The 16,221-nt window shown below is 44.5% G+C and overlaps 1 protein-coding gene across 1 annotated transcript in view; it reads right to left on the minus strand.

Annotated features, from left to right (window-relative positions):
• SLC25A30 (solute carrier family 25 member 30) overlaps window positions 1-16,221 on the minus strand; it is a 57,603-nt gene that overhangs the window by 25,136 nt on the left and 16,246 nt on the right. The window contains exons 2-5 of the mRNA XM_073614162.1: window positions 10,284-10,373; window positions 5,453-5,600; window positions 1,732-1,826; window positions 94-179 (exon numbers count right to left, since the gene is read on the minus strand). Of these exons, the coding sequence (XP_073470263.1) occupies window positions 94-179; window positions 1,732-1,826; window positions 5,453-5,600; window positions 10,284-10,347 (393 nt within the window). The 5' untranslated portion in view covers window positions 10,348-10,373. The remainder of the gene's footprint in view (window positions 1-93; window positions 180-1,731; window positions 1,827-5,452; window positions 5,601-10,283; window positions 10,374-16,221) is intronic.

Here is a 16,221-nt window from a genome sequence, read left to right on the forward strand (position 1 = left end):
ATGCTAGATGTCTCCAACATCACGCCCGTGTGCATGAGGCCCTAAAAGTACTCTGTAAAAAAGGAAAAAGTGCTCTAGCTGATGAAATATTACCTTTAAAACATCTGTAGGGTTGGCAATACATGAGGAAAACACTCCAGACAAAACGCCACAAAAAACATTAAGAACCAACGTCTCATCTATGGGTTGAAAAAAGTCAAATTAAATGTTAATTGAGCAAAGACATACAAGTATGTGTTTAAACATGCATTCTTATCGATAACAGTTTCAGTACGTCTGAACATATCAGATTGTTTTATTTTAGTGGATAATAAAAATGCTCTTATGTGTACAGTGCAATGCGGAAATCTCAGCTAGTCCCCCAGCATTTTCTGTTCCATTCCTAAGCATATTAAATGTATCAGGTGCTCCTGTTATAGAACATTTAATTTCCTTGTCTAAGCAAGCTCACATTGTTCAAAACTCAGATCAGAAACAAGTTATAGAGCCCTTCCTGGTCGAGACTGAGGACTTAACCACTTGCTTACAGGGCACTTGAACCCCCCTCCTGTCCAGACCAATTTTTAGCTTTTAGCACTGTCGCACTTTGAATTACAATTGTGCGGTCATACAACACTGTACTCAAATGAAATTTTTATCATTTTTTTTCCCCACAAATAGAGCTTTCTTTTGGCGGTATTTGATCACCTCTGCGGTTTTTATTTTTGTTAAAAAAAAAAATTGAAAAAGATCGAATTTAAAAAAAAAAAAAAAAAATTTTTTTTTTTATAAAATTTTGCAAACAGGTAATTTTTCTCCTTCATTGATGTACGCTGATGATGCGGCACTGATGGGCACCGATGGGTGGCAGAGATGGGCACTGATTGCTTACACTGACAGTAGCACTGCTAGGCACCACTGTTGGGCATTGATAGATGGCACTTGTGGGCATTGATAGGTGGCACTGGCAGGTTGCACAGATGAGGCATATGTGCCTCCTTCCGCTTCAGGACCGATGTCCCTTTAACATAAGCTTGGTGATTGGCTTTTTTTTCTCCTCACGCTGTTAGCGTGAGGAGAAAAAAAAAAAAAAAAAAAAAAGGATTACTGAGCTTTTGTTTACATCATGTGATCAGCTGTCATTGGCTGACAGCTGATCACATGGTAAGGAGCCGGGATCGGCCCCTTACTCGGATCTAAGATCATCCGAGTCTCCGTGACTCGGTGATCTCAGCGCGCGCACTGCACGCCCTGCAAGGTGTGCGTGCACAGGGGAGGACGTCCTATGACGGCCTCCCGGAAATTGAGGTCCGCGCTGTGGCCGTCATTCGGCTATGGCCCAGACCTCAAGTGGTTCAAAAAGGAACCTCCACTAGCCAAAGTGCACTCCATAAAGTGCTTGTTTCTTATGTTTTTCAGTGTTAGCCTGTTCTCAAAGCCAAATTTACATTTCACTTTACAAGTCCAGTGCTTTCACAGGTGTATGAGGGGCTCCTCGAGTGGACATCTCATGAGGTCCTCTATAAAGCATCACTCAACTTTCACTAGTTTATAGTATAGAATCAGATCGAAGGCCAATTTTCGCTTTTATTAATTACTTTTCTCCTCCTACTTGTGGAAAATACCACCAGCATATTAGAAGTATCACCAGTATATTTATAAGTATTTGAGTTATCTTTCATAGCATGCCTAGGAGCTTACATCAATAACTCAAACATGGGAGTTGCTTGACAGATTAAACTTTATACATACCTTCAGGGCTATCAACAAACATTCTCTTCAGGCTCTGATAAGTGCCTATTTTAATAGTGCCATAGGACGCTTGGCGAAGCATTGCTGGTGCAATCCTATGCAGATTAAAACAAAAAAAAAACCCCCAGCTTTACAACCACTTTAATAACTACATACATTAGCAAACAGTGCATTATACAGTATGTGATGACAGGTGCAATATTTTAACTCAAAAGATTTTTCATGGCATGGAATTAAGCAGCATATAAATAGGTTTATACCACATATGATTTAGATGGTTTCAGTAGGTCAAATCCCAACTCCAGAAAAAATTAAAACTGTTCTATGCAGTGGGGGGCAAAAACATTTTACTTAACTGAATCCTCCACTCTCCCAGCAGATGGCGCTCCCCATGCTCCAACAGTAGCCTATCCCTTGGTGTCATCGTGGCCAATGCAAGGCTAATGCAAGGCTATGGACCTGCATTGATCTTAAGGACATCAAGACTTTAGATCGCCAGAATGTAGGGGAGAAGACTCTGCAGAGACTGGTCTAGCAGCACAAAGGACAGGGTAAGTAAATATAGTTAATTACTTTTCCACACCCCCTAAGCCCAGCCCAAAGGGGGAACTCCATCTTAAAGCTTCAACTGATGTTGAAGTCACTTGATCGGTGACAATACTCATGGGGAGGAGCTAGGAGATGCTGGAAAAGGAGGACCAGAAGTAAGGAGGGAAAGCTGCATGTCCTGAGAGATGGTTTCCCATATATTGTGGTTTTAATTTTTTTTAATAAATCCACCACTAGTTTATTGAATTACTACACTATGGTGGATTCTGTATCAGCTCCAAGTTAACTTTGCAGACAGACGCAGCAATGCACGGGAGATCTTAGAAGACACAGCTACCTTGAAAAACTAAGTGAGCAAATGGTTTTCTGCCAAATCGGAGGGACCTTTTACATTATCCCCAGAGTGGGGGCAGCGCATGTAGACCTATATTTGCATAGGTCATATTATGAAGGTGAGAATAAATCTGTAATCACTTTGCTGGGTGTCAGCACAGAGTGTGAAGAAAGGTCTAGCAGCACTGGGACTGTGGGAGCAATAACCTTGTGTGAAATTTATAAAAAGACACTTGAAAATCATATTTATCATTTGTGAAGAGCATTAGTGCAGCAGACTGCAGACACTTTGCATTCCCTATGGACAGTTACGCATACAGTCAGATCCATAAATATTGGGACATGGACACAATTCTAATCTTTTTGGCTCTATACACCACCACAATGGATTTGAAATGAAACGAACAAGATGTGCTTTAACTGCAGACTTTGAGCTTTAATGTGAGGGTATTTACATCCAAATCAGGTGAATGGTGTAAGAATTACAACAGTTTGTATATGTGCCTCCCACTTTTTAAAATGGACCAAAAGTAATGGGACAATTGGCTGCTCAGCTGTTCCATGGCCAGGTGTGTGTTATTCCCTCATTATCTCATTTACAAGGAGCAGATAGAAGGTCCAGAGTTAATTTCAAGTGTGCTATTTGCATTTGGAATCTGTTGCTGTCAACTCTCAATATGAGGTCCAAAGAGCTGTCACTATCAGTGAAGCAAGCCATCATTAGTCTGAAAAAACAACATAAACCCATCAGAGAGATAGCAAAAACATTAGATGTGGCCAAATCAACTGTTTGGAACATCCTTAAAAAAAAAAAAAAAAAACGCATCGGTGAGCTCAGCAACACCAAAAGACCCGGAAGACCACGGAAAACAACTGTGGTGGATGACCAAAGAATTCTTTCCCTGGTGAAGAAAACACCCTTCACAACAGTTGGCCAGATCAAGAACACTCTCAAGGAGGTAGGTGTATGTGTGTCAAAGTCAACAATCAAGAGAAGATTTCACCAGAGTGAATACAGAGGGTTCACCACAAGATGTAAACCATTGGTGAGCCTCAAAAACAGGAAGGCCAGATTAGAGTTTGCCAAACAACATCTAAAAAAGCCTTCACAGTTGTGGAACAACATCCTATGGACAGATGAGACCAAGATCAACTTGTACCAGAGTGATGGGAAGAGAAGAGTATGGAGAAGGAAAGGAACTGCTCATGATCCAAAGCATACCACCTCATCGGTGAAGCATGGTGGTGGTAGTGTCATGGCGTGGGCATTTATGGCTGCCAATGGAACTGGTTCTCTAGTATTTATTGATGATGTGACTGCTGACAAAAACAGCAGGATGAATTCTGAAGTGTTTCGGGCAATATTATCTGCTGATATTCAGCAAAATGCTTCAGAACTCATTGGTCGGCGCTTCAGTGCAGAAGGACAATGACCCGAAGCATACTGCGAAAGAAACCAAAGAGTTTTTTAAGGGAAAGAAGTGGAATGTTATGCAATGGCCAAGTCAATCACCTGACCTGAATCTGATTGAGCATGCATTTCACTTGCTGAACACAAAACTGAAGGGAAAATGCCCCAAGAACAAGCAGGAACTGAAGACAGTTGCAGTAGAGGCCTGGCAGAGCATTACCAGGGATGAAACCCAGTGTCTGGTGATGTCTATGCATTCCAAACTTCAGGCTGTAATTGACTGCAAAGGATTTGCAACCAAGTATTAAAAAGTGAAAGTTTGATGGATGATTGTTAATCTGTCCCATTACTTTTGGTCCCTTAAAAAGTGGGAGGCACATATACAAACTGTTGTAATTCCTACACCGTTCACCTGATTTGGATGTAAATACCCTCAAATTAAAGCTGAAAGTCTGCAGTTAAAGCATATCTGTTTCATTTCAAATCCATTGTGGTGGTGTATAGAGCCAAAAAGATTAGAATTGTGTCGATGTCCCAATATTTATGGACCGGACTGTATTTATTAGAATGCACTAGTTTGGATGTCACTTGGTTGATATAGGTTATTCACAGATAAAATGGCGTTTGAAGTGTATGTTGCAGTTTATCACTTTGATATGTTTTCCTATTAGCTAAGTGTGTCGGCAGCGCAACACTTATTATTCTTTAATCAATTTATTGAATGAACCGCTTGCTTTGCAGAATTCATTTCCAATTGGACTGTACTGGACGTGGATTTAGGTGAAGGGTCAGTCTGCTGTTTGTAGATGATTTTGTAATCAGTATAAAAAGGAGGTCATCTCCCAGAGAAAGAACTTCCAGTAACAGTCACCCGTCTGCTACTCACCACAAAAGTATTATGAACAAAAATACATTTCTTCATAACTATCGTGTTTACATTACAGAAACTAAAGCACAAAAAATACTTTGATAAAACATAACCATTTAGCCACAAGGGTCACGATCTGTCTGCATTGGATTGCTATTCAGAGGATGTTTGGCAGGCTGCATTCATTTATGCCTTTTACACCTGTTTACTATTCAGCGTTTAAAAAGGGAATGTGCCATGTAAGCAGCATTGAAGTTGCCCTTTACTAATCCTGCCTTCTGAAAATGCATGTTAATTGGCTTTCTCCCTGGTCCTCATGCAGCAATACTATGGGGTTGATTTACTTAATTAAAGAAGCTGAAGTTAGAAGCCAAATTGGACACCATGCACAGCTGCACATGATTTTGCACGCTCCGGTTTTAGTAAATCAACCCCTTTGTTTCACTGTATGCAAACTATTTATGCTCTTTAAAATGTACTTATACTCCTTTCTCTTTCCTGAGGATACGGAGTCACAGTTCAGCCAAAGCACATACAGAAAATATTAAAGTGTTACTTACCCAGAGTACAGCGCTTTAAATCCCTCCTCTTGACCTATTCTGACAAGTGCATGGATCATTCCTCGGTAGCGGATTTCTTTGTATTTCGCATCATTTGCTTGCCCTTGTACCTGCAGCCGTGTTTTTGTCAAGTCTATAGGAAAAGTGCCTAGGTGAACCAAAAAAAAAAAAAAAAAAAAAAAAAAAGGGTGGTCAGTAAATAAGGGCTTTCAGCTTTAACAATGGATCCTGTAACATGACAGATCTTTGCCCAACAGGTGTCCAATCACCTAGTAGTAGCATAACCCTACTGTAATGATTATATGGATGCTCTGTGTACAGCAATGTAGGATAAAGATTATTAATTTTATTTCATTATTTTTAATCTGTGGGTTAGGATTAGTATATGTATTAGTTTGCATTTATCTGTACCTTGGGGTGCAACTAATTACAGGGAATTTTAAAAAGGTACTGTGGACTGTTCCATATAGATATTGGTAATTATTCACAAGCCATATAGCCTTTGCTGGCAATTTTGATTTTGTATAACAGGTCAGTAAAATAATCAAACTTTTTTTTGTGACAGTTCTGCCAGTTTCAGCATTCTGAACTTTACCACAGTACATATATTAATGAAAAGGTGTCCTTCAGCAAACAATGTAGAAAAACAGAGGCTTCAGGGCATTGGTGTACAAATCCAGCCAGTACATCGCACTGCTAGAATTATGAACAGGAGCAAGTAGATTATAGGTCTAACACTGAACTTTTAGTACCCAAAAGACTGATTAGGTTTTCTGCAAACCCCAACCCCTCTCTAAGAACTGCACAAAGCAGAAGCCTCAATAAGTAACAGACAGGCTCATCCAGTGCAGAAAGTGTAATATATAAAAATTTAGTTAAACAATTCTAAAATACTATGAATACAAGATTTAAATTTTCAGCCAGCGGGTAGAGCTCCAGAATCCTTTCCACATTTCTAAAGCCTTCCTTTTCAGCTTGCCCCATTTCAAAGTTGTACCCTTACCTATTGCCCAGTGAAGTGACTGGCTTCAGGGACAGATGAAACAAATCCTCCTGCATAAAAAGGTGTACCTGTTTATCTACAGCCGTGTGTCCCCTACATCCCTGAAGGCTGGGTTCACACTGCCGTGCACAACGGCTCACAGCAGGGGTCCGGTACGTCCCCGTTCACCGTTTCAGGTCTGATTTCGGTCCGCATTTTTGGCTGAATTCAGACCAGAAGACACACAGGACCTCTTGTGCAACTGCTCCGCAGCCATCCTAGAGATGTGTGAACCAGTGCCATTGACAGCCGGTCAGTCACCTGATGCAAATTGGATGCAGGGGAAACCTGCAGCTCTCTTACACAGTGTTGAAACACCTAAAAAGAAACATCGACACTTTCCACCTAGTGGATGTGTGGCGGGTTATTCACCCAAACCATAGAGACTACACGTTCTACTCGCATCCACATGACTCCTACACCCAAACTGATCTCTTTAAGATGCTTCAATCCTTGTCCAGGGTTACCTCGGCCTTGATTGGCTCCATAACGTTCTCAGACCACGCGCCAGTACTTGTAGACATTGACCTGCTGCAACCCGCTCCCATGCAGTGGGTGTGGAAGATTAACGATTCCCTGATCCAATTGCCCGAGGTCGCATCTAGGGAACAGAGACAGTTTTTTCTACTAATGTAAATCCAGAGGTCGCCCAAACGATGGTTTGGGAGGCGCACAAAGGTTACATCAGGGGTCTCTTGATAAAGATAGGATCCTGACTCAAGACAGCTAGAGAGCAACAGATTGTCAGTCTGTTAGACAACATCTGATCCCTAGAGGCCGTCCATAAAAAAATAAAAAAAATATATAAATAACTAATATCACTACCTGCCTGGGCTCTTGCAGATCTAACAGCCCTGCGGAACCAACTGCGCACCTTGGCTCTGTACAGGGCGAAAGCTGTGATTGCTAAGTCTAGACAAACATCCTATGAGCACAGCAACAAATGTGGAAAACTGCTCTGAGAGCCCAGCAAGCTCGAACGTTTATGACCGAACTTCTCAACGATACCCATAATGCTACAGAGGACATAGACCAGTTTGAGGTATTTTAACCTCTTTATATAAAATCTTCCGCGCCTAACCTCCAAAAAGGGGGGAAACCCTCCGAACAGAAGAACATACAGGATTACCTACAAAGATCGGGACTCCCCCCCTCCCCCAGATGAGGAATTCACTGAACTATAGAAACCCATCTCTGCAGATGAGGTGGCTTTGGCGATGGCACGAATGCAACTGGGAAAAGCCCCGGGTCTAGATGGCTATTCCCTTCTATATTACAAGACCTTAGGGGAGCTTCTGACCCCACATTTTCTCTCTGCATATAATGCTGCAGGGGGAAGGGACCACCCTCCCGGGAGACACGTGCGTGCATACATTGCAGTGATACCAGAGGAGGGTAAGGACCCTCTATTTTGCCAAAATTACCAGCCGATTTCCTTTTTAAAAAACGTGGATCTAAAAATATTCACCAAAATTCTTTCCATACGGCTGATGAATCCAATTCCACAATTGATCCATTTCGACCAAGTGGGGTTTGTCCCCACGAGGGAGGCGCGCGACAATACAACCAATCGCATTCATGCAGCGTGGTCACTTAAGACGCCAATGTTGCTCCTGTCAACTGACGCCGAAAAAGCGTTCGACAGGGTGAACTGGCCATTCCTGTTCGAGACTCTTAGTTGCATAGGTCTGAGGGAATGAATGAATGAATGAATGAATGATGAACTGGGTCCAAGCTATCTATTCTTGCCCATTGGCACGGGTTAAAAGTCAATGGCCACCGTTCATCATTTCAGATAACGAATGGGACGAGACAGGGGTGCCCCCTGTCACCTCCGATATTTATCCTGACCCTCGAACCCTGAGACTTATCAGGGATAACCTGAACATCTCAGTCCTAGGATTGGATGCCACCCTGTCCCCAAAAATGGGGGCGTTTGCAGACGACCTACTATTTTTCTTGACCAACCCCCTGGTGTCTATCCCGAACCTGCTTGCGGAACTGAGGACGTACGAGGAGTTATCGCTTTTCCACATCAATTAACAAAAATCTGGAGGCGCTGAAGGTCACCCTGCCGCCCTCCTTAGCCGCACTTATCCAGATTTCAGGATTGGCAGCATGGGTGGTTCTCCTGGTTCGGGAGCTGTGGCATAGTGAAAATGAACATCATGCCTCGGCTGCTGTATCACTTCAAGGTACTCCCTATACAGATCCACCTCTTTCCTCAGGGTGCTGAACAGAGCTTTTGTCACATTTGACTGGGCCCAGAAGCTCCCCCAGCTGGCGCAGACCATCCTTCGACTTCCCAAGTTGAGTGGTGGTATCGCCTTGCCGGATGCCAACCTTTATCATATGCCATGCCACCTAACTCGAATTCTGGACTGGTGTCGGCACGAACTCTGAAGCAATGGGTACAAATAGAGCACACCCTAACGGGGGTCCATTTGGAGTCACTGCCCTGGTGCCAGAAGCCCTTGCCAAACCGGATATTGCATCATCCCACGGTGGGGGAAACATGGCAGATTACCCGGAAGGCCTTCCGCGACTTCTCGGTCGCACTGCTCCCTTCTCTGCTCACTTCCATTGTTGGCAACCCAGCCTTCAATCCAGCACTCAATGACCCTAGATTTCTTGAGTGGAAAAAGGTCAAAGGCCACAGGTCTGACTCTCTAGTCAATGGCCAGAGAAAGAATAGGCAACAAATTATAGATGATCCAGCCCCGGCAGGGCTCTCTTTGGCAAAAAAAAACAGCCAACTCATTTTATTGGCTCTCTTCCCTGCCCCCTGGTGGCTTTCAGGAGGCTACTAACCTCCTTTGAGCTGTTGAGCCTGGAGTAGTCTCCATTGAGACACGCTATTGCCCTGACCAATCAACTACTGATAGCTCAACCTCCGGACTTTAGACCTTCCTATATTGCCAAACAGGAGCGGCAGCTGGGAGTGCAATTTACAGAGAAACACACTGATCGGCTCCTTCTCTTTTCCCACAAAACTTCTATCTGCGCCAGACATCAGGAGGCGGGATTTAAAATACTGTCCCGGGGGTACTACACTCCGGAAAAAATCCACAAGATGTTCCCTCAGAGTACGGACCTTTGCTGGAGATGTGGGGAGGCAGTTGGAGTGCTCCTTCACGTCTTCTAGTAAAGTTTATAGGAGATCCGTCGGTGGCCACCTGGTTGAAAAAAGTGGCGATCAACGCAATGGAGGACTTGGTGGCTACAGAGAAAGGCCTCTGCGAGCAATTCTCAAAAAAATGGTTTTATTGGCACAAATACGCCCCCCCCCCCCAAAAAAAAAAAAAAAAAAGAAAGGAGGGAAAGCGGACCCCCCCCCCCCCCCCCCTTTTTTTCTCTCCTCCTCCTTTCCCTCTCTTCTCTTTTTTTGTTGCTACTCTTTTATTACTACATCTCTAAGGTTGTTATGACCTTGGGGTCAATTCGGTTTTGTTCTTTCTTCTATACACAAAACGGTGCTTGCTGTGGAAAATTGGCCACGCAGGATAAGGACCCTCCCTAATCCTTTGTAGATAGGTGCTACTCCTACAGATAGAAGACCTTCATAATACTGTGATGTCTGTATCATTGATTATGTTTTGGGGGAGCTCACTGATACTTTTATGCATACCATTGGGGTTCTTTCAGTATTTCAGCATGTTCATCCTTCTTAAAGAATTAAAAAAAAAAAAAAAAAAAACAAACAAAAACAAAAAAAAAAACGCCCACAGCTTACTAACACTGAGGAATGTCATCTAACGGGCTACAGTTTTGCAAATGCTCACAACTTACCACATTCTGCTGTAATAGACGCTAAACCTCCATATATAAACGGCTTCCAGTTTATAGCAGACATGTTCACTTCTGGAGTCTCTATTTTGCCTGTAATATTCAAAGTATTATTATTACTCCAGGTTATGATCAAGACACTACATAAAAGAACAAGGCTGTAAGTACATCATAAAAAAAAAACAAAAAAAAACAAAAAAACACCACACATGAAGAATAAATCTGACAAACTAAATCAAAAATACAAAACGTGAAAGATTCAGAACAGTCCACTTGAATATGCAATGCTGTGACATGCCCCCATACCGGGAGGAAAAGCATTATCAGGAGGCTACATTGCACAAGTCACAGCTCCAATATTTCTGTGCCAATTCTCTTAAAGTGGTACTGCCAGCAAAATTACTACTTTAGCCCAGGTTCACACCGAGCTGCGGAAATGAAGCCGTGTGAGTTCAGCAGATTTCACTCCTGCATGTCAGTCCCGATTTCGGCTGTGATTTCACAGACATCTGTGCGGGTTTCTGCACAGATGTCAATGGAAATCGCACCCTGAAAATGCAAATAGTAGTACAGAAAATACTTTTTGAAATCGGTGTGGTGCCGCAAATGAAGAGCCGCACCGATTAGGAAGGTGCCATTGCTAGCAATTGCCGCCGATTTGACATGTCAAATCGCACCAATGTGCACCAGGGCTTAAACTTCAAATGCACATTAGAGCAGAAATGTTGTAAAATATAAAATGCACTATTGAAAGAAAAAGAAAATAAAAATAAATTACATTTCTAATTTTTTTCAAATGAGCCAGCCAGCAAAGCATTACAAGTGTGATCAGTGGATCACAGGTGCAATGCACAGACTCTTTAGATACTTTCAGTTAGAGAGCTGGAGGAAATGTCAATCAGCTACAAGTGTGGCAATTAACGCACTTGTGTTCCATTGATAAGAAGTCTGTCTGCAGCGGTGATAAAGGATACTTGTAGTTAATTCACAGATCTCTGCGGAGCCACGCACAGCCGCACAGAATTCGAAACCAACAGCTGCCGCCAGGTAGTGGAACCCCTTCACACTGGAAAGGGGGTCTGCTTAACAGCATGTTAAAAATCTGAATATGGATGTACCATGTTGCCGAGTTAAAAAGGCTGCCACACACGGGTAAGGTCCCTGGAGTCAACGTTTATTGTAGAGAATGAGCATTGCAAAGACAGTCCCTGCTGCAGGACCGCCCATTTAACGCATTTCACTCAATAAGTCCATTTAGTGTAACACAGAGGGTGCAGTTCTAGGGCGGGGACTGTCACTGCAATGCTATACCTACACAACAAACATGGACTCCAGCAACAGTACCAGTGTGTGGTGGTCTTTTAACCCTGCTTTGAATTCATGAACTTGGCAGTTTAGCTTGACTTCCAGCACTTGATGTTTGAGAGGCAGTTGGGAACAGCAAAGAAGAATCGGTTATTGTCTTCCAAATGGTTGCAACATGCCCTAAAAGGTGGTTTTTGCCTTAAAAAAATAAATAATTACTATTATTTTGGAAGGGATAATGTGAAGATTTCCTTTCAAGGGCCATTGCTATAGGATGACAAAAAAAAAAAAAAAAAAAAAAAAAAAAACAAACCACAACCCACACAGGCTATGTTCTCCCTGTGCCAGTTTCCTCCCACACTCCAAAGACATGCTGGCAGGTCAATTGGATCCGGTCTAAATTGGCCCTAGTATGTGTATGTATGAATGCGAGTTAGGCTGGGTTCACACTGGTCCGACAAACGCTCCGACATTGGGAGCTCATGTCGCATGACGTGTGAAAATCAATGTTTCCCTATGGGAGCCGTCTTAACTAGTCCGACACAAGTCGGTCCGACTTTGAAAATGCCCCCTGTACTACTTTGGTCCGACTTTGATCCTACTTTAGCCCAATGACTATCATTGAAGTAGGATCAAAGTCGGATCCTTGCCCTAACCATCCGACTTTGGCATCCGACATTGTGTTATTTCCTGCCCCCTGCTGTAACCCCTCCCACTGTGTGTTAGTTTTGATTGTCCTTTGACCAAAGTGTACTATCTGAAAAGTCGGATCAAAGTAGTATCCTGTTCATGAAAGTTGGATGGATGTAGGACTGGTGTCGCAGAGCAAAGTAGGATGAAAGTCGTACTACTGTTGTGTAGTATAGTGTGAACCCAGCCTTAGGCTGGGTTCACACTGGTCCGACAAACGCTCCGACATTGGGAGCTAATGTCGCATGACGTGTGAAATTCAATGTTTCCCTATGGGAGCTGTCCTAACTGGTCCGACACAAGTCGTTCCGACTTTAGAAATGCTCTTTTGGTCCGACTTTGATCCTACTTCAGCCCATTGACTATCACTGAAGTAGGATCAAAGTCGGATCCTTGTCCTAACCATCCGACAAGTGTACTATCTGAAAAGTCGGATCAAAGTAGTATCCTGTTCATGAAAGCCAGATGGATGAGGCTGGGTTCACACTGGTGCGACACGACAGCCGTCCTACTTTGGATCCGACTTTGCCCTGCGACATGAAGCCGGCATGTGTCCGACTTTCAATGAACGGGGATCTGACTTGGATCCCCGCCAATGCCCGGCACTGTGTTTGGTATGAATCTTTAGGGGGAACTCCGCGCCAAATTTTAAATAAAAAACCGGCATGGGTTCCCCCTCCAGGAGCATGCCAGGCCCTTGGGTCTGGTATGGACCTTGAGGGGAACCCCCTACGCCGATAAAAACGTCGTGGGGGTCCCCCCCCAATCCATACCAGACCCTTATCCGAGCACGCAGCCCGGCCGGACAGGAATGGGGGTGGGGACGAGCGAGCGCCCCCCCCCCTCCTGAACTGTACCAGGCCGCATGCCCTCAACATGGGGGGTTGGTGCCTTGGGGGAGGGGGCGCGCTGCGGCCCCCCACCCCAAAGCACCTTGTCCCCATGTTGATGAGGACAAGGGCCTCTTCCCGACAACCCTGGCCGTTGGTTGTCGGGGTCTGCGGGCGGAGGGCTTATCGGAATCCAGGAGCCCCCTTTAATAAGGGGGCCCCCAGATCCCGGCCCCCCACCCTATGTGAATGAGTATGGGGTACATGGTACCCCTACCCATTCACCTAGGGAAGTGTCAATAAAAAAAACCACAGTACACAGGTTTCAAAATTAATTTATTGGGCAGCTCCGGTATCTTCTTCCGACTTCTCCCGGTGTTCCGCCTCTTCTCCCGGGCTCCGCCGCTATCTTCTTCCAGCTCTATTGCCAGCGAGGGGCCCGGTCTGCTGCCGCTGTCTCGCCGCTTCTTCTCTTCATCTCTTCTTCCGATGTTGACACGACGCTCTCCCCGGCTGGAATGCTCTCTGTGCGCTCTGCTCTGACTTATATAGGCGGTGACCCCGCCCCCTTATGCCGTCACAGTCTCTGGGCATGCTGGGACTGTGACGGCATAAGGGGGCGTGGTCATCGGGTGATGACCACGCCCCCTAAAACGTCACAGTCCCAGCATGCCCAGAGACTGTGACGGCATAAGGGGGCGGGGTCACCACCTATATAAGTCAGAGCAGAGCGCACAGAGAGCATTCCAGCCGGGGAGAGCGTCGTGTCAACATCGGAAGAAGAGATGAAGAGAAGAAGCGGCGAGACAGCGGCAGCAGACCGGGCCCCTCGCTGGCAATAGAGCTGGAAGAAGATAGCGGCGGGGCCCGGGAGAAGAGGCGGAACACCGGGAGAAGTCGGAAGAAGATACCGGAGCTGCCCAATAAATTAATTTTGAAACCTGTGTACTGTGGTTTTTTTTATTGACACTTCCCTAGGTGAATGGGTAGGGGTACCATGTACCCCATACTCATTCACATAGGGTGGGGGGCCGGGATCTGGGGGCCCCCTTATTAAAAGGGGGCTCCTGGATTCCGATAAGCCCTCCGCCCGCAGACCCCGACAACCAACGGCCAGGGTTGTCGGGAAGAGGCCCTTGTCCTCATCAACATGGGGACAAGGTGCTTTGGGGTGGGGGGCCGCAGCGCGCCCCCTCCCCCAAGGCACCAACCCCCCATGTTGAGGGCATGCGGCCTGGTACGGTTCAGGAGGGGGGGGGCGCTCGCTCGTCCCCACCCCCATTCCTGTCCGGCCGGGCTGCGTGCTCGGATAAGGGTCTGGTATGGATTGGGGGGGACCCCCACGCCGTCTTTATCGGCGTAGGGGGTTCCCCTCAAGGTCCATACCAGACCCAAGGGCCTGGTATGCTCTTGGAGGGGGAACCCATGCCGGTTTTTTATTTAAAATTTGGCGCGGAGTTCCCCCTCAAGAACATCTGAGCACAAGTCGCGTGCCGAAGTCGGATCATGCAAGACGGCAATCCGACTTTGATCCGACTTCAATGATAGTCAATAGGCTGAAGTAGGATCAAAGTCGGACCAAAGTAGTACAGGGAGCATTTCTAAAGTCGGAACGACTTGTGTCGGACCAGTTAGGACGGCTCCCATAGGGAAACATTAAATTTCACACGTCATGCGACATGAGCTCCCAATGTCGGAGCGTTTGTCGGACCAGTGTGAATCCAGCCTAAAGGACCAATGTAGGACTGATGTCGCAGAGCAAAGTAGGATGAAAGTCGTACTACTGTCGTGTAGTATAGTGTGAACCCAGCCTTAGGGACCTTAGATTGTAAGAGGGCAGGGATTGATGTGAATGTATATTATTAATAAATATAAATATATCTGCGTAAATTGACAATGCTATACAATAAAGTAATAAAGAAATAAATGTTACGTACGTTTCTTTATAGTCCTGCATTAGTGCTTACACTGAATCTTATGGAAGACACCACTTTTTTGATGACCTCCTAAGGAACAGGAGCGCAGTATTTCCGGCAACAGTATATAAAAGAATGTGCAGAGCAAATCACTACAATACATTCTGTTCCAGAAAAATGCAGGGTAATGAAGTAGAACTCCTCTATTAAAATTCCTTCTTATGCAAATTTGGATTAGTGTAGTACAGCGCGCTTACATTTAACCATTCACACACACACTCCACAAATCACAGTTCCTCCCAATGAGAATTATACCAGAGAGAGCAAGCTTCAAAATGATACAATTTTTTTTTTTTTTTTTTTTGGATAAATGAGCTGCAATAGCAGAACTTACGTGCTCTTGCGGTTTTTATAATTTTTGTCCTCTGAGCTTCCTCCTAATACTGCCTGCACCTCCTCCCCCCTCAGGTATGTGGGTGCCCCTTGTGCCTGCTGAGAGTACTGCTGGTCTCTCCACATGCTTCTGTTTTAGGGTCCATGGAATTTTGTGTTTTCCTTGTAGAAGCAAATGCATAGTTTGAGTTCAGCGTTTATAAGAAAAAAAAAAATAATAATAAACACCTTCGGGTTTTTGTTTTTGATTGGTTTGGAGCTTTCGGGCTGAAAAATATATATATGTATATGTATATATATATATATATATATATATATATATATATATATATATATATATATATATAAAAACTCTCCTAAAACGGTGTACAAAAACTTTATATGAGAGTGTTTTTTTTTTTTTAAACCCAGTGTGCATGAAGCCTAATGCCCTGTACACACGGTCGGATTTTCGAGTGGGAAATGTGTGATAGGACCTTGTTGTCGGAAATTCCGACCGTGTGTAGGCTCCATCACACATTTTCCATTGGAATTTCCGACAAACAAAGTTTGAGAGCTTGCTATAAAATTTTCCGACAACAAAATCCGTTGTCGGAAATTCCGATCGTGTGTACACAAATCCAACGCACAAAGTGCCACGCATACTCAGAATAAATTAAGAGAAGAAATCTATTGGCTACTGCCCCATTTATAGTCCCGAAATACGTGTTTTACGTCACCGCGTTCAGAACGATCGGATTTTCCAACAACTTTGTGTGACCGTGTGTATGCAAGACAAGTTTGAGCCAACATCCGTCGGAAAAAATC

The sequence above is a fragment of the Aquarana catesbeiana genome, linkage group LG02 (genome assembly GCF_042186555.1).
Source record: "Aquarana catesbeiana isolate 2022-GZ linkage group LG02, ASM4218655v1, whole genome shotgun sequence".
NCBI classification, from domain to species: domain Eukaryota; kingdom Metazoa; phylum Chordata; class Amphibia; order Anura; family Ranidae; genus Aquarana; species Aquarana catesbeiana.